General features: G+C 38.2%; 1 protein-coding gene, 1 long non-coding RNA gene and 1 other non-coding gene across 3 annotated transcripts in view; 2 read left to right on the plus strand and 1 right to left on the minus strand.

The window, feature by feature from the left end:
* Positions 1-5,393: 5,393 nt before the first annotated feature.
* Positions 5,394-6,490, plus strand: LOC140712017 (uncharacterized). The gene is made up of 3 exons (XR_012093414.1): positions 5,394-5,794; positions 6,049-6,091; positions 6,291-6,490. It is a non-coding gene; the product is annotated as an uncharacterized lncRNA (long non-coding RNA).
* LOC119624049 (small nucleolar RNA SNORA24) lies at positions 5,848-5,978 on the plus strand. Its single transcript, XR_005240138.1, has one exon. It is a non-coding gene; the product is annotated as a small nucleolar RNA SNORA24 (small nucleolar RNA).
* Positions 6,491-8,443: 1,953 nt separating the features above from the next.
* The window catches only part of PRSS12 (serine protease 12), a 78,538-nt gene continuing 64,488 nt past the window's right edge, over positions 8,444-22,493 (minus strand). The window contains exons 11-13 of the mRNA XM_007999652.3: positions 21,736-21,858; positions 9,544-9,824; positions 8,444-8,975 (exon numbers count right to left, since the gene is read on the minus strand). Coding sequence (XP_007997843.3) covers positions 8,668-8,975; positions 9,544-9,824; positions 21,736-21,858 — 712 coding nt within the window. The 3' untranslated portion in view covers positions 8,444-8,667. The remainder of the gene's footprint in view (positions 8,976-9,543; positions 9,825-21,735; positions 21,859-22,493) is intronic.

A 22,493-nucleotide genomic window follows, 5' to 3' on the forward strand; every position in this document is an offset into this window, starting at 1 on the left:
TGACTGGATCATTGATTCCCCCTTGGGGTTCTTGTGATAGTGAGTTTTCACAAGATCTGGTTATTTAAGTGTGTAGCACCTCCCTCTGCTCTCTCTTCCTCCTTTTCTGCCCACGTAGGATGTGCCTGATTCCCCTTCCACCATGACTGAATGTTTCCTGAGGCCTCCCCAGCCATGCTTCCTATACAGACTATGGAACCATGAGTCAATTAAACTTCTGTTCTTTACAAATTACCCAGTCTCAGGTAGTTCTTTACAGCAATGTGAGATCAGACTAATGCACAGTGTAACAACAGAGAAAATGTAGCTATAAAAATAACGTAAACAGTTGTAACTTGGCCACGGTAGAAATCATTAGTGCTATAATAATATATTGAAATACTTCTGATTATCTTCCTTCTAAGCACACAGTAGGATTCCATTTCCCCAGGCTTTTGGAGTTAAGTGTGGCCATGGAACTTGCGTTAGTCCATAAAATATGAGTCAATGTAACATATGTCACATCAGAATGGAAACCTTTAAGAACATAATAACAATTTCCCTTCTCCCTTTATGTTGCCTAGAACCATCACAAATGGTGAAGGCCTCAGTAGCCTGGTCACTAAAATGAACATGAGCATGACAAGAAACAAACCTCTGTTGTTTTAAGCCACAGAGATTTTGGGTCTTTTATAACTGCAACACAACTTCATCCATCCTGACTGTGACACTTTTAAAATATGTCAACAAAATTCTATACTCCCCTCCAGATGGGGCTTAATTTCCCTCCCCTTGAATGTGAGCTGGCATTAATAACTGACTTCTCACAAGTGATGGTGTAACAAGTAACTTTCTAGACTAGGCCATAATAAAAAGCACTGGGGCTTCCTCTCTTGAGTCACTCACTCTGAGGAAAGCCAGCTGCCATGAGAATCATGAGGACAGTCAAGCAGCCCTATGGAGAGATTCACATGCTGAGGAACTGAGACTTCCTGCCAACAATAAGCATTACCTTGCTAGGTCTGTGAATGAGTCACCTTGAAAGAGAATCCTGCAGCACCAGCTTCAGTGAAGCCTTCAGATGGCTGCAACCCCAGTCAACATCCTGACTGCAACCTCACAGGAGACACTGAGCCAGTTAAGCTGCTCTTAGATTCCTGACCCATAAAAACTGAGATAGTAAGTGCTTATTTTTTTAAGCTACTATGCTTTAGGCTAATTTGATACACAGCAATCAATAACTAATACATTGGTTGATACAAAAATATATCAAATACTGAAAATACAGGATGGGGAAAAATAAAAACTAATTCCTTTGCTTTGAACTTTGAATAATTTGGAAAACATTGTAATGGCACTAACTGTAAGTTACCCAATTATATTCTCAAGTCTTGAGGCAAAGGCCATGTCTACTCAACAAACATTTGCTGGAGTCTAGTAAATGTTTAACAACTGAACAAGATGTTCAGAACTGACAAGAATATTTTAATATAGATAAGAGGGAACGTCCATCTCCTCTCTTTTGGACACTATGCCTTTTTTAACACTAGATCATACTGCAGTACACTATACTTTTATTACTGCAGCAAAACCAATTTTTATAGCAGAAGTATCAAGCTGCTAGTATACACTGGAAGTTTAGATTTCCTAAGTGTTTTAAGATGAAAATAAGTCCACAGGTTACTACCTCACTGTGTTTTCTCCTATTCATCCCAGCATTCACATGACAAATGTCCCATTTTATGTTAAATTTGTTTTTCTGATGACTACCAGTTTCAACATTAAACCACAAAAGGAAAAAAGATACAGTGCATGGAAAAGCATTGTTGAAGAATAAATATTCTACAATGAACTGTTCACTCCATGTATCAAAAGTAGAACTGAAATATTACCTAGCCATCATTTGATCAGTTCTAACAGGTTCACCTTGCACTCTGTCTTTAAAATCCTTAGGCTGGGTGCAGTGGCTGGCACCTGCAATCCCCAGCACTTTGGTAGGCCGAGGAAGGTGGATCACTTGAGCCCAGGAGCACAGAAGATCATCCTGGGCAATATAGTGAGACCTTGTCTTTCAAAAAAAAAACCTTAAAAAAAATTAGTCAAGTGTGGTGGCACACGTCTGGCAGGAGACTCGCTTGAGCCTAGGAGGTTGCACTGAGCCAAGATCATGCCACTGCACTCCAGGCTAGGCAACAGAGCAAGAATGTTTCTAAAAAAATAAATACATAAATACATAAAATAAAATCCTTGAGCCAACCATCATTTACCAACCCATTTTTAATTCTTCTATTTATTACCACATTGTCTCTTCTGAATATTCCTTTGAATACAGTTAAATTCATTGGGTTTGATCTCAAGTCAAACTTAGAAATACTGTCATCTCAGCCACAGATTTCACACTAAAGTAGATAGAAACCACTACTAAGTCACTACTTTGTGTTAAAATGAAAGTATAATAGACGGTAAGGTTATAATTGCTTTTTTAAGTTAAACTTTTACATTTACAGAAAATTTGCAAAAATGGAATCCCCACACATCCCTCATCCAATTTCCCCTACTGTTAATATCTTACAATACCATGGTATATCTGTTACAATTAAGACATCAATATTGGCACTATTACCTAAATTCCACACTTCATTCAGATTCACTAGTTTTCCATTAATGTCCTTTTTCTGCTGGAGATCCCAGCCAGGATATCACATTACATTTAGTCACTATATATCATTTTCTCTGGTATAATAGTTTCTCAGACTTTTCTTGTTTTTGAGTACTGATGAGGTAATTTGTAAAATGTACATCAGTTTGGTTTTGTGTGACTTTTTTCTCATGGTTAGTCTAGGGTATGGGCTTTGAGGAAGAAAAACATGGAGGTGAAGTGTCCTCACCACATGGTAACAGAGTGCACATTATCAACATGCCATATCACTGATGTTAAATACTGATCACCTGGACTCCGTAATGCTTGCCACTTTTCACCAAAGTTCTGCTTTCTCCCCTTTCCTTACTCTACCCTTTGAAAGCAAGTTACTAAGCACAGCCTACAATAAAGTTAGTGTTTGGATCAGAAAGGGGAATTAAACTCCATCTCCTGGAGAGAAATGGTTTTTTAAAGTAAACATAAAATCTTTTTGATTTCAGAAACATATTGAGTACTTCAAAGCATTCAGTAATGCAACTGACTGTTCATATAATGAAAGTCGTTCTGCTAGGCACTTTAAATAAGAATTGGACATAGTCCTTCACAGCAGTTTATAATAAAGGCACCACAAGAAAAATGTGAGTTAAGTACTATAGTACGTTAAGGAAAAAAAAGGAAAAAAAAACAAATTCAGTTGAAGCAATGAAAATTTTCATAGAACAAGCGAAATTTGAGGAAAGCACTCTAAGCTGAGTAGAATTCTGACAGATAAAAATAGATGAGAATGCAGTCAAGATGGAGAAAAGATCATAAAATATGGGGGTAGAAAAGAACAGATTTTCTAAAGTCCAGTTTCAGACAAAACACAAAGTTCTACTCAAAGGCCAGGACACACAGGTGCACACAAGCGTGCATGCACACATGCTGTCATTCATGTTCATTGGTGTTCTAACACCTTAAGCCAATGGAAACATTAATTTCAAATCTTCAATCAGACTTTTTACGTCAGCATAAATGAATGGTATTTTGGGCCAAACTGTGCTTCCCAAAATTCATATGTAGAAGCCCTCAGACTTTTCTTGTTTTTGAGTACTGATTAGGTAATTTGTAAAATGTACATCAGTACCTCTGAATATGACTGTATTTGGAGATGGGGTCTCTAAAGAGGTAATTAAGGTTAAACGACTTCATTGGGGGGGGCCCTAATCCAATTCAGCCAGTGTCCTTCTAAGAAGAGGCAATTGAGACAGACAGGTTCAAAAAGAAAACGATATGAAGATACACGGAAAAGACTGCCATACACAAGCCAAGGAGAGAGGCCTCACAAAAAACAATCTAATGACACCTTGATCTCAGACTTCCAACCTACAGAACTGTGACAAGTTTCTGTTGTTTAAGCCACCCGGTCTGCGGCATTTTGTTATGAGAGTCCTAGCAAACTAATACGATAATTATTTAGATTTAAATAAAATGTAACTGGGCGGAACTCCCGCCTGTGATTCAGTATGCAAGCCTTATTATTGAACAGTTCTTTTCGGTTCATTAGTGGAATTGAGTGAAACAAGGAGACAAAGGAAGATAGGTGAAATATGGTGAGCCTTAGAAGCAGCCCTATTATCTCAAATAAAAATGTGTCTCCTATAAGCTTGTCCATTCCAAACCGAATGGCAGTTATTGCTCTAATTAAATCTTTCCCCCAAAAAGTATGTAATGACTTCATGTTTTTGTAGATCTCCACTGCACTTTAATCACCCGTGTTGATACCTTTTTCCTTAACAGCAATTGCTACAATGTGCTGCTCCAAATGGTCCAGCACTAAGTAAAAACTTCACCTGGTTTGTTTCATACAGGAGGAAAATGAAAACAGAAAAGAAATTCAGTGTTCTTTTAAAAGCACATGTCTAACAAAACTATTCCTAAAGGCTGGAAATTCCACTTTACAGTGGCGGTAGCCGTATTTCATTGCATCCTCCAGGCAATGTACAGCGGGTGAGGTAAGACTGAGGCGTTCCGCTTTCCGGAATTAAGAGTCCAAGGGCGGCCAGAAGTGGGCAACAAACTGTGGGTCAGGGTCAGACTGAAACATGGGAAACATGCACATGCTCATGAAACCGGGTGTCTCCTAGGCTCATCGGGTCTAACCTTCTTTTATTTTTTTTGAGATGGAAACTCGCTCTGTCGCCCAGACTGGAATGCAGTGGCGCGATCTGAGCTCACCATAACCTCCGCCTCCCGGGCTCAAGCGATTCTCCCACCTCAACCTCCCGAGTAGCCGGGACTATAGGCGTTCATCACCACACCCGGCTAACTTTTGTGTTTTTAGTAGAGACGGGGTTTCGCCATGTTGGCCTGGCTGGTCTCCAACTCCTGACCTCAAGTGATCCGCCCGCCTCGGCCTCCCAAGGTTCTGGAATCATAGACGTGAGCCACAGCGTTCGGCCCCTTTTTCTAATATTGTCTAAAATAAGTATCCTAAACAGGAAACACCAAAAGATCCCCTCGCTTCCGTCACCTACATGGGTAAGCGTCATGATTTTTCGCTATCGCGAGAACCTTTTGGCTCTCGTATGTGCGCATGCGTCTGGATCCGGAGCCAGGTGACCCGCTCAGACGTGGACGAAGGGCGGGGAAGAGGGTAAAGGAGCCCGGGAGGAGGTGGCCGACGGAACAGGTGGAGCCGCGGCAGGGCTGGGCGGGGCGGAGAGTGAAACAACATAGGCTCCGCCCCTCGCGGCGCTTCCCCCGGAATAGCGTCATCAGTTCTATAAGAGAGCGTGTGCCGAAGGCCTCAGCCTTTCATGTTCGGGAAGCGTCGGGATTAGGTGAAAGTACATAGTTGTCTTGCTTACGTTAAAATGATAATTGGGCTGAAACTTACTGCCTTACCTAAAAGGCAGCGCAGTCAGGATATTGGTAGGTCGGGAGGCAGCTTTGGAAACCCGTAAGTTTACAAGCATGCGCGGACTTGAGTGCTCATTAGGTCGCGGGGCGGCCACGTGCAGCCCTGGACCCTGAATCCCGGCGTGCGTGGGCCGTGGGCCCTCGGGGAAAGGTTCCGTGCGCCCGGGGACTCCGGTGAAGCCTGTTTCGCTGTCGGTGTCATGTGGCCATCTTGAGTCTATTCTGTCGCTCTTGTGCCATAGCACCCCGCGAACCGTCAGTTTGAGCCAGATGGTGAGTAAATAACCTGTAGCAGTTTGCTTGCTGGTTAATTCTGGATTGTGAATCTCCATGTATCTTTGGGACCTGTCAGATGTGGCAGTCTCCCTTCCTAGCCATGGAAGAGCATATTCTTGTTTATTGGCAAAGCTGTCACCATTTAATTGGTATCAGATTCTGACTTGCACAAGTAACATTCACTGCTAAAAACCTGGAGGGTGCCGGATTATTGGGCGAACTTTTCTAAACTGTTGTTCAAATGTTTCTAGGAAGCTGAGCTGAACACATTACGATGGATGATGGAAACATAAGGTACATTTTTTTTTTTCATATTCCTGAGTTAATCTGAAACGCCTTAGCGCCAGGACGTTGGAAAGCTAAAGCTGGCCCGTTTTGCTGGCTTTTGTAGTTTAAGAGTTACCAACCAACTGAATTAGCTGATAAGATCTCAGAACAGTGGGGTAAGTACACAGCTCGGAGTTTTATAATGTTCTTTTTTTTTCTCTTGCAGACTATCAAGAAATCCAAAGTGGTAATGGGCAAAGTCTGTTCAGCATCCGGCAATGGATTTATCTTAGTTGGGGAAACGGTGTTCCAAATAATGTTCTGGAAGTTATCAGGATACCTATTTTCAATATAGGACTGAATTTTTTAAAGTAATATTTAAGGTGGTCCGTGATAATTAAATAAAATGCTTAATTCATGTGGCTACTCATTGTTCCTTGACTGAGTGACTAATAGACGGAAAAGTAGTTAATAGTGAGCAGAATACCTCCTGTTTAATGTTACGCGTTCATGTGGAAGTAGTGTGAATGAGTACAGTTCTAAGGATATTGCAGCCTTTGTGAAAAATGTAAAATATAAAAATTACCAGGTTACCCCCAGGGGAGAGAGCAGTCTTTTTAAACCATACAAAAATTTAAGGCAGCTATACAATGTGAAAAATTATGTACTTTATTTACACAGATATGCACAGAACACGTGTATCTTTCAAGTCACAAGACGGTTATAGTAAAAGCATGTTATATGAACCATGTATTCTTCAGAATTGAGCAAATTGCAGACTGTTTGCTGCCTTTTAGGTTTGTCGGTCCCTGATCTACTTGAAACATTGATGTTGCTTGCTCTAGCACTGTAGTTTAATTATAAGGGCAGCCCGTGAGAAAGTTTCAATAGACATTTTTCTCACCTATATTGCACGTTTTTCTGAAGCCCTTGTGCAAGTGTGTGTGCCATATGTAGCTCTATTTACATATAAACGCTGCTTATCAAAATCATGAGTTTTTACAAAAGTTTTTAATGCTCTTCTGCATTATATGCAGCATTTCAAATCTGCAAAATAGTAAAACTATAAAGCACCTTTAGATTTGCACCAGTTATTACAGAAATGGGCATTTGTGAAAAGGATGTAATTTGATGTAGGAGGGTAAAGTCCTTTAATGACTGGCATTCAAGAGGATTACTTAAAACCATCCGAAAGTTCATGCTAACCTTTGACCTATATTTATACAACTTGGGACCTGGGGAAGGATCTATGACATTGAAGTATCTTGAGTGTGCCTTTTAAATTTGAGCATTACTGCTAAGAATGTTCTGTAAAGGTGCATAGTTAAGCAGCTATCCCTTAACTCAGAGAAATAGCCATAGAAAAACCAGTCCTTCAGGTGGGAGAACCATGGGGGGAAAATCCAGCATTGGGACTCCTTTTTGTGGAGTTTGGAATCAGTGTTTCACCAACGACTCACTTTGAGGCAAGCCTGTTTTCCCCTATTTGAAAACAAGGGCTGCTACTGAAAGATCCTAGTGGCCTTTTGCAACTTGTCAGTGATGTTCAGAGCTGCCGAATGCGGTGCCTGGCATATGTTATAACTGCTGTATGCATTAAAACAATTGAAAAGTTATTAGAACTTTTCAATGTATAGGCCAGGAAAGCATTTTGACTAGTACATTTTAAGATTGAATTGTATCAGGTTGGTCTTGGGGAAACCTGCAGGTATAAGTCAGTTACAGGGAAGTGTCAGTAGGTGGCACTCTTACATCATGGTCGGGGAACGTGGACTATGATGCTAAGGAAGAGTTAACATTTAATTCTAAGTTAAATCTGAAGTGCTTGTTAAAAGCAAATATAGTAGATATGTTAAATGTGTTGGATAAACTAGGTGGTATGTCCAACTGGCATTTTGTTACCAGAAATCCTTTCAAATCTTGCTAGTTTATACACTGTAGGTAAAGTATTTTTATCTTATGGTTTCTGAAGCACCTTGGTACTCAACAAGGATACTTGTTTCCAAATATCAGATCACTTTGAGAATATATTGTGACAGACAAATGTCCTTGAGGCTTACTACTCCTATTCAGGCCTAAAAGTTGGTAGTGGAATTCCTTAACCATTGATTTCCTCACTTGGCAAAGGCTACAGAGAAGATGATTTCTTGTCAAGAATTTTGAAAAGCTCTAAGCATAAATATGCCACTCTTATGAGTGTAGTAAAGGGTACCGCATTTATGTCAAATGTGGGTATTTAATATGAATTCAGACACCACTGATTAACTTATAAGGGGTTCTCAATTCAGTTGTAAAAATGATCTTTTGTGAAATCAGCATAGAATGATTCTGAGAAATAGGGATAGATTAAGCTTAGAATAAGTCACTCCAGTGAAATTAGGATAGACAACAAAGTTCATTTAAGGATTGTCACTTCCACTACACTGAGGTCTCTGAAAATGTTCACAAATTCTCAAAAGCAACAGGGGGTACACAATTTTTTTACCACAACACAAAGCAAAAACGTGGATCTCCCCATTTGTTGTCATCTCTGCTGAGTGCTAATAGTGGGGATTCAAAGTTTTCCATCTGTTTAAATGCTGCTCTGAAGTTTCCATGAAGAATTACAGTTTGGTGACACTTTTTATCCAAGGTACAAAGGCTGAGACTTTGGTATAAACACCAGGAGAATCCTTGACTCCACAGCCATACCCCCAGGAGGTCACCCCATACACCGCCCAGCTCTCTCCGGGCCGTTCACACATGAGTGGTCCTCCGCTGTCTCCCTGGCAGCTGTCCACGCGTTTGTGTTCATGGAGGTTTCCAGCACAGAGCATTCTCCCTGTAAACCGACCCTTATAACGTTCTTCACAAAACCTCTTAGGAAGTAAGGGAATGGCTGCTTGCTGTAGTGTTCTTGAATAAGCTCGTCCTACTCAGACCAAACATCTGATTAGTGGCATTCCGGATAACCATCATAACATTTAACAGTTACCGAGCATGTAATAGTCATGAAAATAAAATCCCTGTTGTGGCATTAGTGTAGTTTAAAATGAGCAATGACTGGTATTTTTAATGTTGACACAATCTTAACCTTTAAAAATTCACTTCTCAGTACTGAATTGTCTGAGGAATAATGAATAACATCTATGGATGTGTAGAGTAAGGTGATCTAAAGAAAGCACATTTGTGCAGGCATTCATATTTGAATTCTGTATATCAAAAAGCATAGAATGCATTCATGCTGGTTTCACATTAGCACATCAATTCATGTCTACTTCACTGAATTAAACTGAGTTCTCAGTTTATGCTAAAGTTCTCATTAGAACCAACAATACCTACAGAATATAAGTCTCGATTACATGCATGCATTTCATACTAAGCAAAATTTCTCCAAATAAGTGAACCCATTTAAGATCTTACTGCCCATTGCACACCCAAATATGTGGATAATACCAGACAGAGAAAGGTCCCTGCTTTTTTTTTCAATTGTGCCTTACCTGTGTCACCCCATCCTGTTATGTAACAGTTGGATGCTGTTTTCTGTGGCCTCTCTCTCCAGAATGGTAAACAGGCTGGCAAAACGTGGCTGCTGAATCTGGCACACTGCTCTTCTGGTCCTTGTAATCTAACCAGGGCTATGTCATAATCACTGCTGTCGGGTCGATACTCCCGATGAATCACAATCTGTTGAACTCCAATTTCTTCCTCAAACTCCTCTGGTACCAGAGTATGGTAATCGCCAACCCTAACAGCATAGTTCCTAGTGCTGTTGCCATACCTGAGAGGCAGAGAGTACTAATGAGAGATTTGCTTCAGATACTGAAAATTACTGATTGTCAAGAAGGAAGACTAATGAAGATACAAGCCCTTCTTCCAAATCATCAGCCCCTTTTGTAAATTCAACCTTTCTTTCCATTTATCTGACCCACCATTCCTGATCTTCTACTGTGAACCCATTGTCATAACCTCTTGTCTTCATTTCACTGTGCAATCTGTTCTCCAAGAAGGAGCAAATGTGGAGGATGAGTGGAAAATAAAGACTAATCATTAACCATCATTTCCTGAATGAAAAGGGATCAAAACTGGAATAGGTCAAAATTATTGTCCTGTGTTTGCCATTTTTGTTGCTCTGTTATTTCCAAGATTGTTAGTTTGTCATGAAGTTCTGTGAGGGCAGAAACTAACTTTGTGTCCATCAAAGTACTTAGTACAGTCCACTTCAGTCATGCAAGGTGGACGTAAACTCCTTCCCTTTCCTCTAAAGTGAATGCAAACCCAAACTATACTTTCAGATCAACATATATTCATTCTATCCTTTCCCCTCTTTTAAATCTTTATTCGGATGTCACCTCAATGAAGACTACTTTGACACCCTCATATTTAAAATTGCAACCCATCTTTCTTTGTCCTCCCATCATTGAACACTCCCAATGTCATTCATCTGCTCTACTTTTTCTCTTTTTTAAGCATCACTTTCTAACAAAACTATCTGGTTTACTATTTATTGTATTTATTCTCCTCCCTGCTTGAGTCAAAGCTATTCCAGGTCAGAGGTATCTTTGTTGTGTTCACTGATTAAAACACCTAGAATAGTGTTGTGCCATTAGGAATGCAAACATTGGTTGATTTAAATTAGTGAATGTGTATTGTTAATGTATACTTTTTTCCATATTCCATTAAAATAGAAACAATATTTACCAGATGGATAGTTCTGAGCCCATTTTTCAGCCATCATACTTTAATTCTGATACTGAACCCACCTAAAGCAGGGTTTCTCAACCTCAGAACCTATTAACATTTTGGACCAGGTAATTCTCTGTTGTGAGGGCTGTCCTGTGCATTATAGTGTGTTTAAAAACATCCCTGGCCCCTATTCACTAGATGCCACTGGTACATGGTACACATACCCTCCATCCCCAGTTGTGATTACCAAAAATGTCTCCATACATAGTCACATGTTCCCTGTTAAGCAAACTGCCCCCAGTTGAGAACCTCTGACCTAGAATGTATGACACAACCCATCTCCTAGTTACTTCCTCTTTTTCACGGAAGACTAGAGCACCATGCTCATTGCATCCCACTACTTATAACATTCTTATAAGACTTAATTTCCAATAACTTTTCCTTTGTAGTTCCTTGACTTAGTCATCTGCAATGAGTGTATTCTCCACCTCATCTCAGCCATCCACTTACAATGTAAGACCTAGACTTTGTATTCACCAGATAACCACACACCTCTGAAATCTTGATTTCACGCATACCGTATTTCTGCCTTCCATTTTTACAGCGCTAAAATCCTTCAAACCCATTGGACTTCTATCCTTTGGCCCCACTATTTTTTCATTTCAATGTTTTATGACTTCCTTTTTTATCTAGCTTGGATTCCACCATCTGCCCATTACAACAATCACTCTTGCAAAACTACCCTGCTTGTCCTTTACCTGCCAAAACTCCAGCCCTTGTTTCATCAACTCTACCTATTTTGTGCTAGCATCTAACTGTTAAAGGGGGAAAGCATGCATATAACAACTGTCACTTTAATTTTTTTTTTTAACCAAAACTTGGGTCTTTTATTGTTTACCAGACCTATACTTGAATGTGAACTTAGAAGAGTTGGTATTCAGAAGCTCGTCATTTTCTAGTGTCTATTTAAAATAAAACTTCCCACTTCTATAAAATTACTGGAGGTTATGAGATGCCTCAATATTCTAATATCCTTAAGTAGGGCTCTGACCATCTTATATATATAATTAACTGTCAGTGCTCAAAAACTAAACAGTGCAATAAAGATGATTTGGCTTATACAGCCACCTACTATTGATCTTTAATATTAATAGTTTGTGATTTATTGAGAATCTTAAATCATCACGTATCTTTAAAGTTCAGAGGCTTTTTAATATATTGTGCCTAAAGTATATGCTCTTATAACTTCCTTGAAAATTTAAGTAAAATTTAGGATTATTTCACATACTGAAACTGTAAAAAGTAATAGGTATGGAGAGTAATCAAGTACTTATTCTCACTTCTACTTTCTGTGTGCTAATAATATCGCTAGTATATTCAGTAAATTTTATTAACAGTACGTTCACGTATTTAAAGTAAAACCCCAAGTGATTTAACACTTTTCCCACAAGAATTATTGTAAATACATCCTTGAAAGTACTGCTGAAATGTTGCATTTATCTTTTTAATGAAATTTAAGAAATTATCTAGAGCTGCAGTGTCTGATATGGTAGCCACTAGCTAACTGTGGTTATTGCAGCACTTGAAATATGGTTAGTCTGAATTAAGATGTGCTCAAAGTACAAAATACACAGAATTTTGAAGACTTAGTATGAAAAAATACTAAAATATTGTCCCTATAGATAATAAGAATATTAAATATCTCAATTTTTCTATTAGTTACGTTTTGCAATGATAATATTTGAGATATACTAGGTTAAATATATTATTTAAAATAACTTGACCTGTTTGAGTTTTTATCTTTTTTATCTTTTTTTTTCTTTGAGACAGGAATTCACTCTGTTTTAAGTCTTATTGCAACAATATTTTCCATTCTGTAAGAAACAGCTGTGATGCTTGGCTAAAATAATCTTTGCAGCTAAACTGGCTGTTTAAATCTATTCCGCAATATCTATAAAAATTGAGTCTTCAACCAGTAAGCAAAGAAACAGGACATTACTACCACAGGCAATTTATTTTTAAAATAATATCAGTGTTAAAAGCCCTGGGCAATCTTGCCTTAATATGTCATTTCATGCCAAGACTATTGCAATAGTCGCCTGAATGGCCTTGCTGCTTCAAGTTTTAACTTTTTCAACCCATCCCTCATGCTGCCACCAGAGTGATGTTTCTGCCTGATAATATAACTCCTTCTGAGTACCCTTCAGGGGATCCCCAATCTATGTGAAATTCAACTTCCTTAAATGATACACAAATCCATCTAAGAACTGGTCCTTGGTCCCCTCTCTGACACCAGTCTGGCCCCTGTGCTCCTGTCATTTAAACCGTTTGAAGAGTTGTCTTACAAACCTGTCATTATCCAAACTATGTGCAATGTTGTTTCCCTCATCCCCTCTATCCTAATATGGCAAAAACTGGTTTTGTCCTGATCCAGTCAGAGATCTCCTAGGAGGCTCCTCCTAATCCTCTGTTCTCCCGAAAGCTAGCCAATCCTTTTGAACACTCTCAATGCATATGTAACAGTTTCTAGGACTTAATTAAAGGCTCCTCAAGGGGAAGGACCATGTCATGATCACTACTGTCTCCTTAGCACCCAGCAAAGTGCTTGGCACAGAGAAAGCGCTTAGTAAATGTATATTGAATGAGTTATTTTGAAAGACACTCATGTCCACATACATACACTCTCATCCCTAACTTAACTGAAATTAAAAAGAGATCTTACCAATTACCATATTATAACAAAACTATCAAAAAAAGTTTCTATTTCATATAAAAATCCCCATGAAAATCCAATGTTCTTGTTAATGCTGGCTGTTATCAGAATCACTTATATCACTTTAAAAAATATAAATGCCCAAGCTATATAATCTCTGAGAATATAAATTAATACAGCTGGTGTAGGATCATAGGTGGTTCAGATACACAGTCAGACTTGGGAATCACTGAACCAAAGACTCAAAAGTGTGGGCATAACTCCTGCCCATACATGCCCAGAATTTCACTGGATGAAGTAAGCATCCTGAGATTACTAATAGATACCAAAATGCAAAAAGCATACATGTTCCATGCATACACTGTGTTCTTGGATCAAGTATATTTTGGCAGGTAAACACCAGAATTTGTACGCTCACCAATCAGCAGTTAATATTAAACTGAGAATAAAAATATTTACCTAACAAAAAAGGCAAAGAGCACCATTCTTGTCAAAATGAAATTCTTTGTTAGTTCATATGTATATATGGAATACACACAAGTTTTTTATGTTCTTTTTTGAGACAAGGGTTCACTCTGTTGCCCAGGCTGGAGTGCAGTGGTGCGATCATGGCTCACTGTGAGCCTTGATCTCCTAGGCTCAAGCCATCCTCCTGCGTCAGCCACTCAAGCAGCCGGGACCACAAGTGCATGCCACCATGCTCAACTAGTTTTCAAAAATTATTTTTTGTAGAGATAGGGTCTCACTATGTTACCTAGGTTGGCCTCAAACTCCTGGGCTCAAGCGATCTGCCTGCCTTGGCCTCCCGAAGTGCTGAGATTATAGGTACTGCACCCCGCCAGTACCTATACTTTTAAAGTTGTCCTAATTTAGGGAAATGTACCAGCTAAACCTAAGCATGGAGTCTCACACTCCTTTAACTCCAATTATTCTTAGAATATACTTTGTGCTTAGAATTTGAAGAGCATCTGACACAAGATTGGAATAGTTTTCCAACCAAATTTTTGTCTTCTAGTGTCACCTCTCCTAGTAGGTATGATTATATGCTTTAGGGATAACACTTTAGCTGAAGTACTCAATATGTGTGTGGACTTCAGAAGTATCTATTATGGTTCTAGGCTTCTCAAGACAACATATAAAGCAATCCTCTTTTGCAATGTATTTTAAGGTTTTTCTAGTTGAACTTTTGTTATTTTGATAGACTTTATTTTATCCAAAAATGCTCCTAAAACAAACATTTCAGGTTTTGGCTGACACATCATTCAGTTGTTTGCTTTGCTGAAATGCCTTCAACTCCCCCTCAAATAAAAATTGGATGAAATTCCCAGACAAGCTTGAGCAAGAGAGGATCTGAGACACAGCAGTTTATTAAAATCCAATGTCCAAGTTTCTCTGAGACTGAGGGTAAAGTCAACAACAACGAATTACTAGAATTAAAAGTAGAATTAATTCAGGTTGCAGGGTCATAATCTTTGTGTTTGTTCTCTACATGGATTCGTCTCTACAGGAAAACAATATTTTACATCAGGCCACGCACATCTGCTACTACTAAAATCTGTTTTTCCTCTCTCTGGATGAAACTCAAAAAGGAGTTGACTAAAGTTGTTTGTGTAAATGGTTCCAATTGCTTACAGAGAAGTAAACCTCAGTAGAATCTTGCATTAGCCCTTGCACATACACAAATACTATGTGTACTACAGAAATAGTTTTAGCATGATTGGTGATATGTGTATTACCAAAGACTATGTTCCTAAGAGCTCTGCTCTACCATATACTATGTCATGATGAAACAACATTAGGCACCTGACACACTGTGTTCTTAAAAAGTAAGTCCCATTACCTCTGTGGTCATCTCTCTAATTAGAAATATCTAGTCATTTCTAACAATTTCCAGCTACTATTGCATTTGTAGGCAAAAAGTAAATGAGATAAAGTCAGGTAAAGTTATATTCTTGAACAAATCCACTTTGGAGTAAAATTACAGAAATAAGAAAGCCCTTGTTTCAGGTACATTTATTCCTGCAAAATCATGTTTGTTATCAGCATAAGCAATTAAAATAAATTAATATTCAGGAACTTTTGCCTCAGTTATATTGCTGCACCACAATAGACACACAAGGTCATTTCATGGTACTTGTAGTTACAATCTAGAATAGAAAGCAAAAATTAGCAATTTATATTATGTAAGATTCACAAGCCAGCTACAAAAGAACTTAATTTATTGAAGTTTCCACTTCAAATTGCCAACGGGCTACTGCGTTCCATGTGTATTGCATTAACATTAAAGAAACTGTGAAAAATGAGATAGAAAGCCTTTAAATAGTGATTTACCAACTACTTCAGGTACGCTTGTTACACTGGCATGGAAATGTGTGAAAGCCGTGAGGGAGTAAGAATTGAGTTACGAAAACTTTGCCAGCCTTCAAATAAAGTACCCTTAAAGAGACTACTCCATATGAAATGAGTGTAACTGAGGCTGCTGGCATTACGGCATTAATGTGGCAGAGTGGAATTACGGCATTTTGATCTCATCCTCCTCAGGCCATCATTCCTAGATTCTTCTGATACAAAGATTATATAAAAGAGTGATTATGCTATGAAGGCAAGCAAATAAACATAAAAAGTTCTCATCCTGTGTAATAAAATACACAAGTGGTAATAACAATCTATGCCTTATTGTCCACACTAGACTATATCACTGCAATAATTCGGTACCAAGGAAGCTCTGATGAACAAGAAATCTTTAGGTGTACAGAAGACCAGTAGTTAATAAAGTAGTGGAAATGTCAAAAGGGGGTGAGGGGAAGCTAATTTCAAAATATGAAATCCAGTTTCCCTACCCATAGGCCTTATATTAAACTAAGGTATCTTTCACCTGGCATCTAAAAGGACAAGAACCTCAGAGCCCTACTACATTGCTTCTATATTACAGTCTCTATTTTGCAAATTTCAGTGTTTCTGATGATGAAAGGAGGATGTGTTTTAAGCAAAATCCCTAAATCCTGGAAAACAAAATTTGGAGCTTGTTCTAATCACTAGTAACTAGCTGTGTGCCTTTTAATGAACTTACTTCAATAAAGATGTGAGCTGTAGCCTCCTTAGGCGCTTCAAACAGGAAGTCTATGAAATCCGGCAAAGGTTAAAGACCAAGTCAGAAGGATATATAACACATTTGCAAAGCAGGTTTTTCCCTACTCACATTAAAAGAATCTTGTATTATAGCCAAAGCATATCAAAATGCTGCATATCATAATCTGCTCCTCTGCTCTTTAATCAACTATTTTTATCTTAAACTGTGCAAATAATGAGAAGAAATTCCAAATGACATATGGAAGGAATTATCTGTTGATCTAGGTTTAAAAATATCACCATCCTCTAAACAATCCAACATTCTTAAATATAGTCACTATCTGGCAACTGAGCCACCACTTTCATCATGCAATAATCATTTAGAGTATCTACTATGTGCCAAGTCATACAGTAGACACTTGGTGTATAAACACAAATGAGACGATTATTGACTTTAAGCAATAATCTAGACAGCAGGCCAAAGGAGAAATAATGACACCTAAACAAATAAATCCAACAATAACAACCACCACCACAAAAAAGAGCCCATCCAGGGAACCCAAAAGTTAAAGTTTGTAACCTCAAGTGCAACTTTTGAGCAATCTTCCTACTTTAATACTTTAAGCCTTGAACTCCTATGACTGTAACTTTTGGCTGAAATTTGAAAGACAAGAAATCTTGAATAACAGGAAGATAATAGATTATTTTGCTTAAATTCAAAGCCCCAAAATAGGCTTCTTCAAGTTCTTTGCAGTTTTATACCTTATTCTTCTCCATTAGTAAGTGAAATAAAATCATCCTGAGTTCCCTAGTTTCACTAATACAGTCTTCAGTTCTTGCCTTTAAACTCCAACATAAAAATAGCCAATGTTTGTTTTGAATTTTACAGTTTATAAAATTCTTTCAAATACTTTGCAGATCATTTGTTTCTCACTGTAGAACATTACTATCTTCATTTTACAGATGTAAAATGAAGTAACCTGAGACTCCAAGAGGTTAAATAATTTCCGCAAAGTTAAACAATTAACAATTGGAAGAGCTAGAATTGTAACCCTGGTTTTGGTGGCCAGATCCAAGTCTCCTTCTGTTGCATTGTACCAGGCTCTACTGATTTCTAACAGCCTCTCTACCTTCACTCCCTCCTTTCCTTTTTGCGTATTTCTATTATTACAATAATCTTACAACTGGTCTCCCTCCAGTATAAAAGTATAAAATTAGGTCCCTTCCTCACAGTCCCTCCAGTTCCTGCTTAAATCATTTGGTAACACAGACCAATTTGCCAGAAAAAGGCATATAAGTACAAACATATACAAAGATTTTTTAACATAATGTCAAGCCCATTCACAGATGCCTCCCTAGATTAATAACTTTGCCTTACCCCCTCAGATATATGACATAAATCTCCAAATGACTTATCTCCTAAAACTCTTCCTTGATCATCTTTCAAGGCTCAAAACTTTAGTGGTTTCCCACTGCCTAGTAAATGAAAGAGAAATCCATAACCCTGACATCCCAGGCTATTCTTGTCTCTCTCTTCTAAGTTCACTAACAAACCCCAGATCCTGTATTCTAGGTAATAATTGTTATCCTTCAAACATAGCTTTTGCTTTCTCACCACAGTACTCTAAACATTACATCTTATCTACCACCAGCCTCTACCTACACATGAACCCAACCTCTCTCTGCTTAAACAGACTCCATAATAGAACTCACTTTTCCTCCCACACATAGCCCACTCCATCTTTGAACTGTCCTAGTGTCAAAGAAATACAAAATAAACAACAGAAAACTCTTTCTTTGTGTTAAAACAAAAATTATCTTATCTCCCTTTAACATTTGTGGTATCTGAAGCAAAAGGCAACAAACCTAATCCAGTCCCACACAATCTTTCCTTTCTGCTTGCCCTTCTTAGAGCACTGTGTCCTTTTCTCATCATGTGGCATGCAGAACTGAGCACAGTTCTCTCTGTTTGATGGAGACAGTGCTTTTCTCCCTGACAGTCACTTGAGCACAGAAAGAATAGCAAGGTTCTTCACTGCTTTGTCTGGACACCGTTCGTCAGTGCTGCCCAAGACTGAATTAATTTCATGGGCAACCATCTTGTATTGCTGAGTCTTATTAAAGTTGCAGGACACTAAAACCAGTGAGTTTTTCACTTGTGCTGTATTTCAGCCAAATTTCCTGGAACTAAAGGCAGCATTTTATTTCATCCTTATTCCATATTGCTTGTTAGAATCAGCCTATCAAGATATTTTGCCAGGTGAGGAGAGGAAACTTAGAGGACCAGTCAATAAGTGCAGCAAACCACGATGACACGCGTACACCTATGTAACAAACCACGTTCCACACATGTATTCTGGCTTTTTTTTTTATAAGACGTTTTAAAAATTTGGTCTTCCCATATAAGAAAAAAAAGAGATATTTTGCCATCATGATCCTACCTTCCAACATATTACTTGTCCCTCCCCTTCTTCTGGCACCCAAAAATGTAATCAATTTACCATCATTGTTTTTTTATCAGTTTAGCAATGAATATGTTGAACACGACAAAGATAATTGTCTGGTAATTCCACTTATTCTTCCCCATCATCATTCTTCAACTATCTCTCCTCTAAGCAAGTGGGTCTTAACCTAAGCAACTCCTAGGTCTCATCTCCAAAGATTCAGCAGATTTAGAGCAGGGGCTCAGGAACCTGGAATATTAACAAGCTAAATGGATCTAACATTGTGGTAAAAATATCTCACTTTAAAAATGATGCCTTAACTTTTTCTGGTTGTATCAGCAAAGTCAACGTCTCCTTCCTCTCAGCTCCTATAACTACATGGTAAACTCTGTAACAGGAAGGATTCTATCTGACTTGTTCGCCACTGTATCTCTAGTACATAGCATGTACCTGAGAATAGTAAGTGCTCAATAATTATTTGTTAAGTGAATGAATTAATATGATTTTTATTGTTTATGCCACTCAGGTAACACAGGAATGTGTTAAATCCACTAGTAAACATGTGGACTCTGAAGCTCAATTATATACCCAAATGGCCACTGTTATGTAAAATACAGGTTTGGTGAGGCTGGGAAGGCAAGGTAGGCAGATCACTTGAGGTCAGGAGTACAAGACCAGCCTGGCCAATGTGGTGAAACCCCATCTCTATTAAAAATACAAAAATTAGCTGGGCATGATGACACACACCTGTAATCCTAGCTACTCAAGAGGCTGAGGCAGAAGAATCACTTAAACCTGGGGGGTGGAGGTTGCAGTAAGCCACGATCGTGCCATTGCACTCCAGCTGGGGCAACAAAGTGAGACTCTGTCTCAAAAAAAAAAATAAAAATAATAATAATAATAATAAATAAAATACATATTCTCTGTAGCACCTTGAATGTGGAAGATTACTGCACAAATATTTACTGAAGTACAAAAATGGAAGAAAATAGAGATCCTAGGAACAAGGATATATGAGAATTTGGCATATGGCAGACAGCATAATCAGTGGATAAAGACTAGAATATTTAATTAAAAATGCTAGGAAAACTATCCATAAAGAAAAGTATAAGATTAGGTCCTTTCTTCATACCATATACTATAAACAAAAATAAACTGGAAAAATTAAAATTCTAAATATTAAAAGCAAAACTATAAAGGTTTTTAGGGAAAAAAAAGATAATCAGGGCAAAACAAAGATTTTTTAAATAAGAAATACAAAGCTTTTGTAAAACTTTTAAGAAAATTATGACACTTTTAAATATATTAAGATAGTTTTGTAAGAAAAAGACCATAAACAAGTAAAAGGACATGGTCCAGACTAGGAAAAAGTACTTGTAACACCTAACAAAGACTTAGCACACAAAACATATCCAAAAATTTAAAAAATCAATTACAAATAGACAAATAGCCCAATACAAAAACAGGTGAAGCATATGAACAAAGAATTTATGAAAGAGGAAGACATTGGTCAGGGAAATACAATTAAAAAGAAACCCTAAAACTTTGTGGTTGGCAAAAAATTTAAAATTTTGATAGTCAAGTTTAGCTAGAGTCGTGAGGAAACAGGAACTTACACATTGCTAGGTTATAAACTGACACAACTTCTTCAAAGGATAAATTGGTAGGGCTTGACAAATTGATGGGAATCCATATTCTAGGACCCAGAAAAATGTCCCTATGTGCACACACCCAGTGAGACTGGTATCTGGTTGTTTATTGCAACATTGTTTTCTCTCAATGAAAGAATGGAAAGCAGCTAACTACACAGCAACAGGGGAATAAATAAACTGGTTCAGTCTTTAATAGCAGTTAAAATTCATATGGCAGTTAAAGTGAATGAACAAATCTGCATGGATGGATTACAAGCACATAATGAAGCAAAGGTATGTACCATATGATATCACATAAGAAAAAATAGAAACATTTCTGCTTGCAAAAATGTTTCAACAATATGGTACACATTTTTTTTTAAACTTCATTGTGACAATGTGCAAAACACAAAATTAAAATAATACAATGAAACTCAACACATTGCTTTAATAATTATCAATATTTTGACAAACATTGGTATACATATTTAAATACCAAAATTAATGCTGAGGACAGGGCCATTAACCAAGGCCCACAAAACAGCACTTAACAAAGAGAAAGGAGAGCCGGTTCTACTGCAGGATCTGCCACCATGAGCTCTGTGACTCTGGTGACTCTGCGTGACCTCTCCTCTGAACTGGGAAGACTTCAGAAAGGACTGATAAAATGTTTGGGACAAGATGAAATAATCAGGACTAAACTATAGGAAACCAAGAATGAAACAGATGCAACCTTTCTCAAAGGTACAAGACACCAAGACTCAAAGGATCAAAAACATTACAACTGCATTCCCTACTCCTTATCTTTTATAACTAAGTAATCTGAGGTCTCTTCTACCTCTACAAAGATATAATTTCAGCCTCAGATATGTTCTTGCGGGGAGCACTGACATTGCTGCCTCCTCTCCAAAAACCCCTCTTCTTCTATTCTCCCTAAATCCGGAATTTGCTGTAACACTAGGGTAGCAAGTGGCTTTCTAAGCGCTCTCTTTGCTCCTTGTGTCACTCCCTCATTCCACAGGTCTGCTGGCACAAGCAGAGAAGGCTCATAGCCTGGCTCTGACACCTTGAGTGCTGTAGAGCATGAGGGGATTGGAATAACTGATGAATAGAAGCTACATTGGGTTGTTTGGGAAGGTGGACACATACCTCTTGAAACAATGTGCTGCTGTAAGGACCCAGCAGCTACTCAGGAGCGTAGCCCCGCAGAGGAGCCTGCCATCTCCATGGGATGACTTCAGCCGGAGGGAAACCTGCCAAGGCCAACCACCCCTAAGAAGAAAATGAGCTACACATCAACGTCAGTAAAAGGCAAAAAAGCAAAGGAAAGCACTGGTTAAAGCAATGGCTTTAATAACTTTAATGCCTTGCAGGCGGGGGAAAAGGAAAGCAAAAGGGACTCCAGGATACAATCCCTTCCTGCTTTGAGAAGGAGACCCCACAGCTCTGAGCAGGCCCAGCATCAGCAACTCTGAAGATTTGCTTATAGGCATTTGTATAGATTCCACCTACCTAACACTCTTAGAAACAAGTTGTCTTCCTTATAGTTCATGATTTAAAGTGTAATTTCTCTCCTCACTCTACCTCACCTATGCAGTCTGAAGAACTATTTAATAAAGTTTTCCATTAGTAAATTCTACAAACAAAAAACTTAGATTAAACTGAGTCAAGTCTGAAACAAATACATTCTAAATTAAATGACTCTTTGTAGTTATACACACTTCCAGGTCCCCTGTTAAATTATTTTGTTTGTGCCATGTAACTTTTCAGCAACACATCTAATCTCTTAAATCAGGCTGGTGATATAAGAACATGGTCTATACAAAGTAAACATAGGTCAAAGGACAGTGAAATTATCAGTGAAATCTGAATTTAGTTTAGAAAATAAAATGAGCACAAGTCTCTTA

Source organism: Chlorocebus sabaeus, chromosome 7, assembly GCF_047675955.1.
Source record: "Chlorocebus sabaeus isolate Y175 chromosome 7, mChlSab1.0.hap1, whole genome shotgun sequence".
Lineage (NCBI taxonomy): Eukaryota > Metazoa > Chordata > Mammalia > Primates > Cercopithecidae > Chlorocebus > Chlorocebus sabaeus.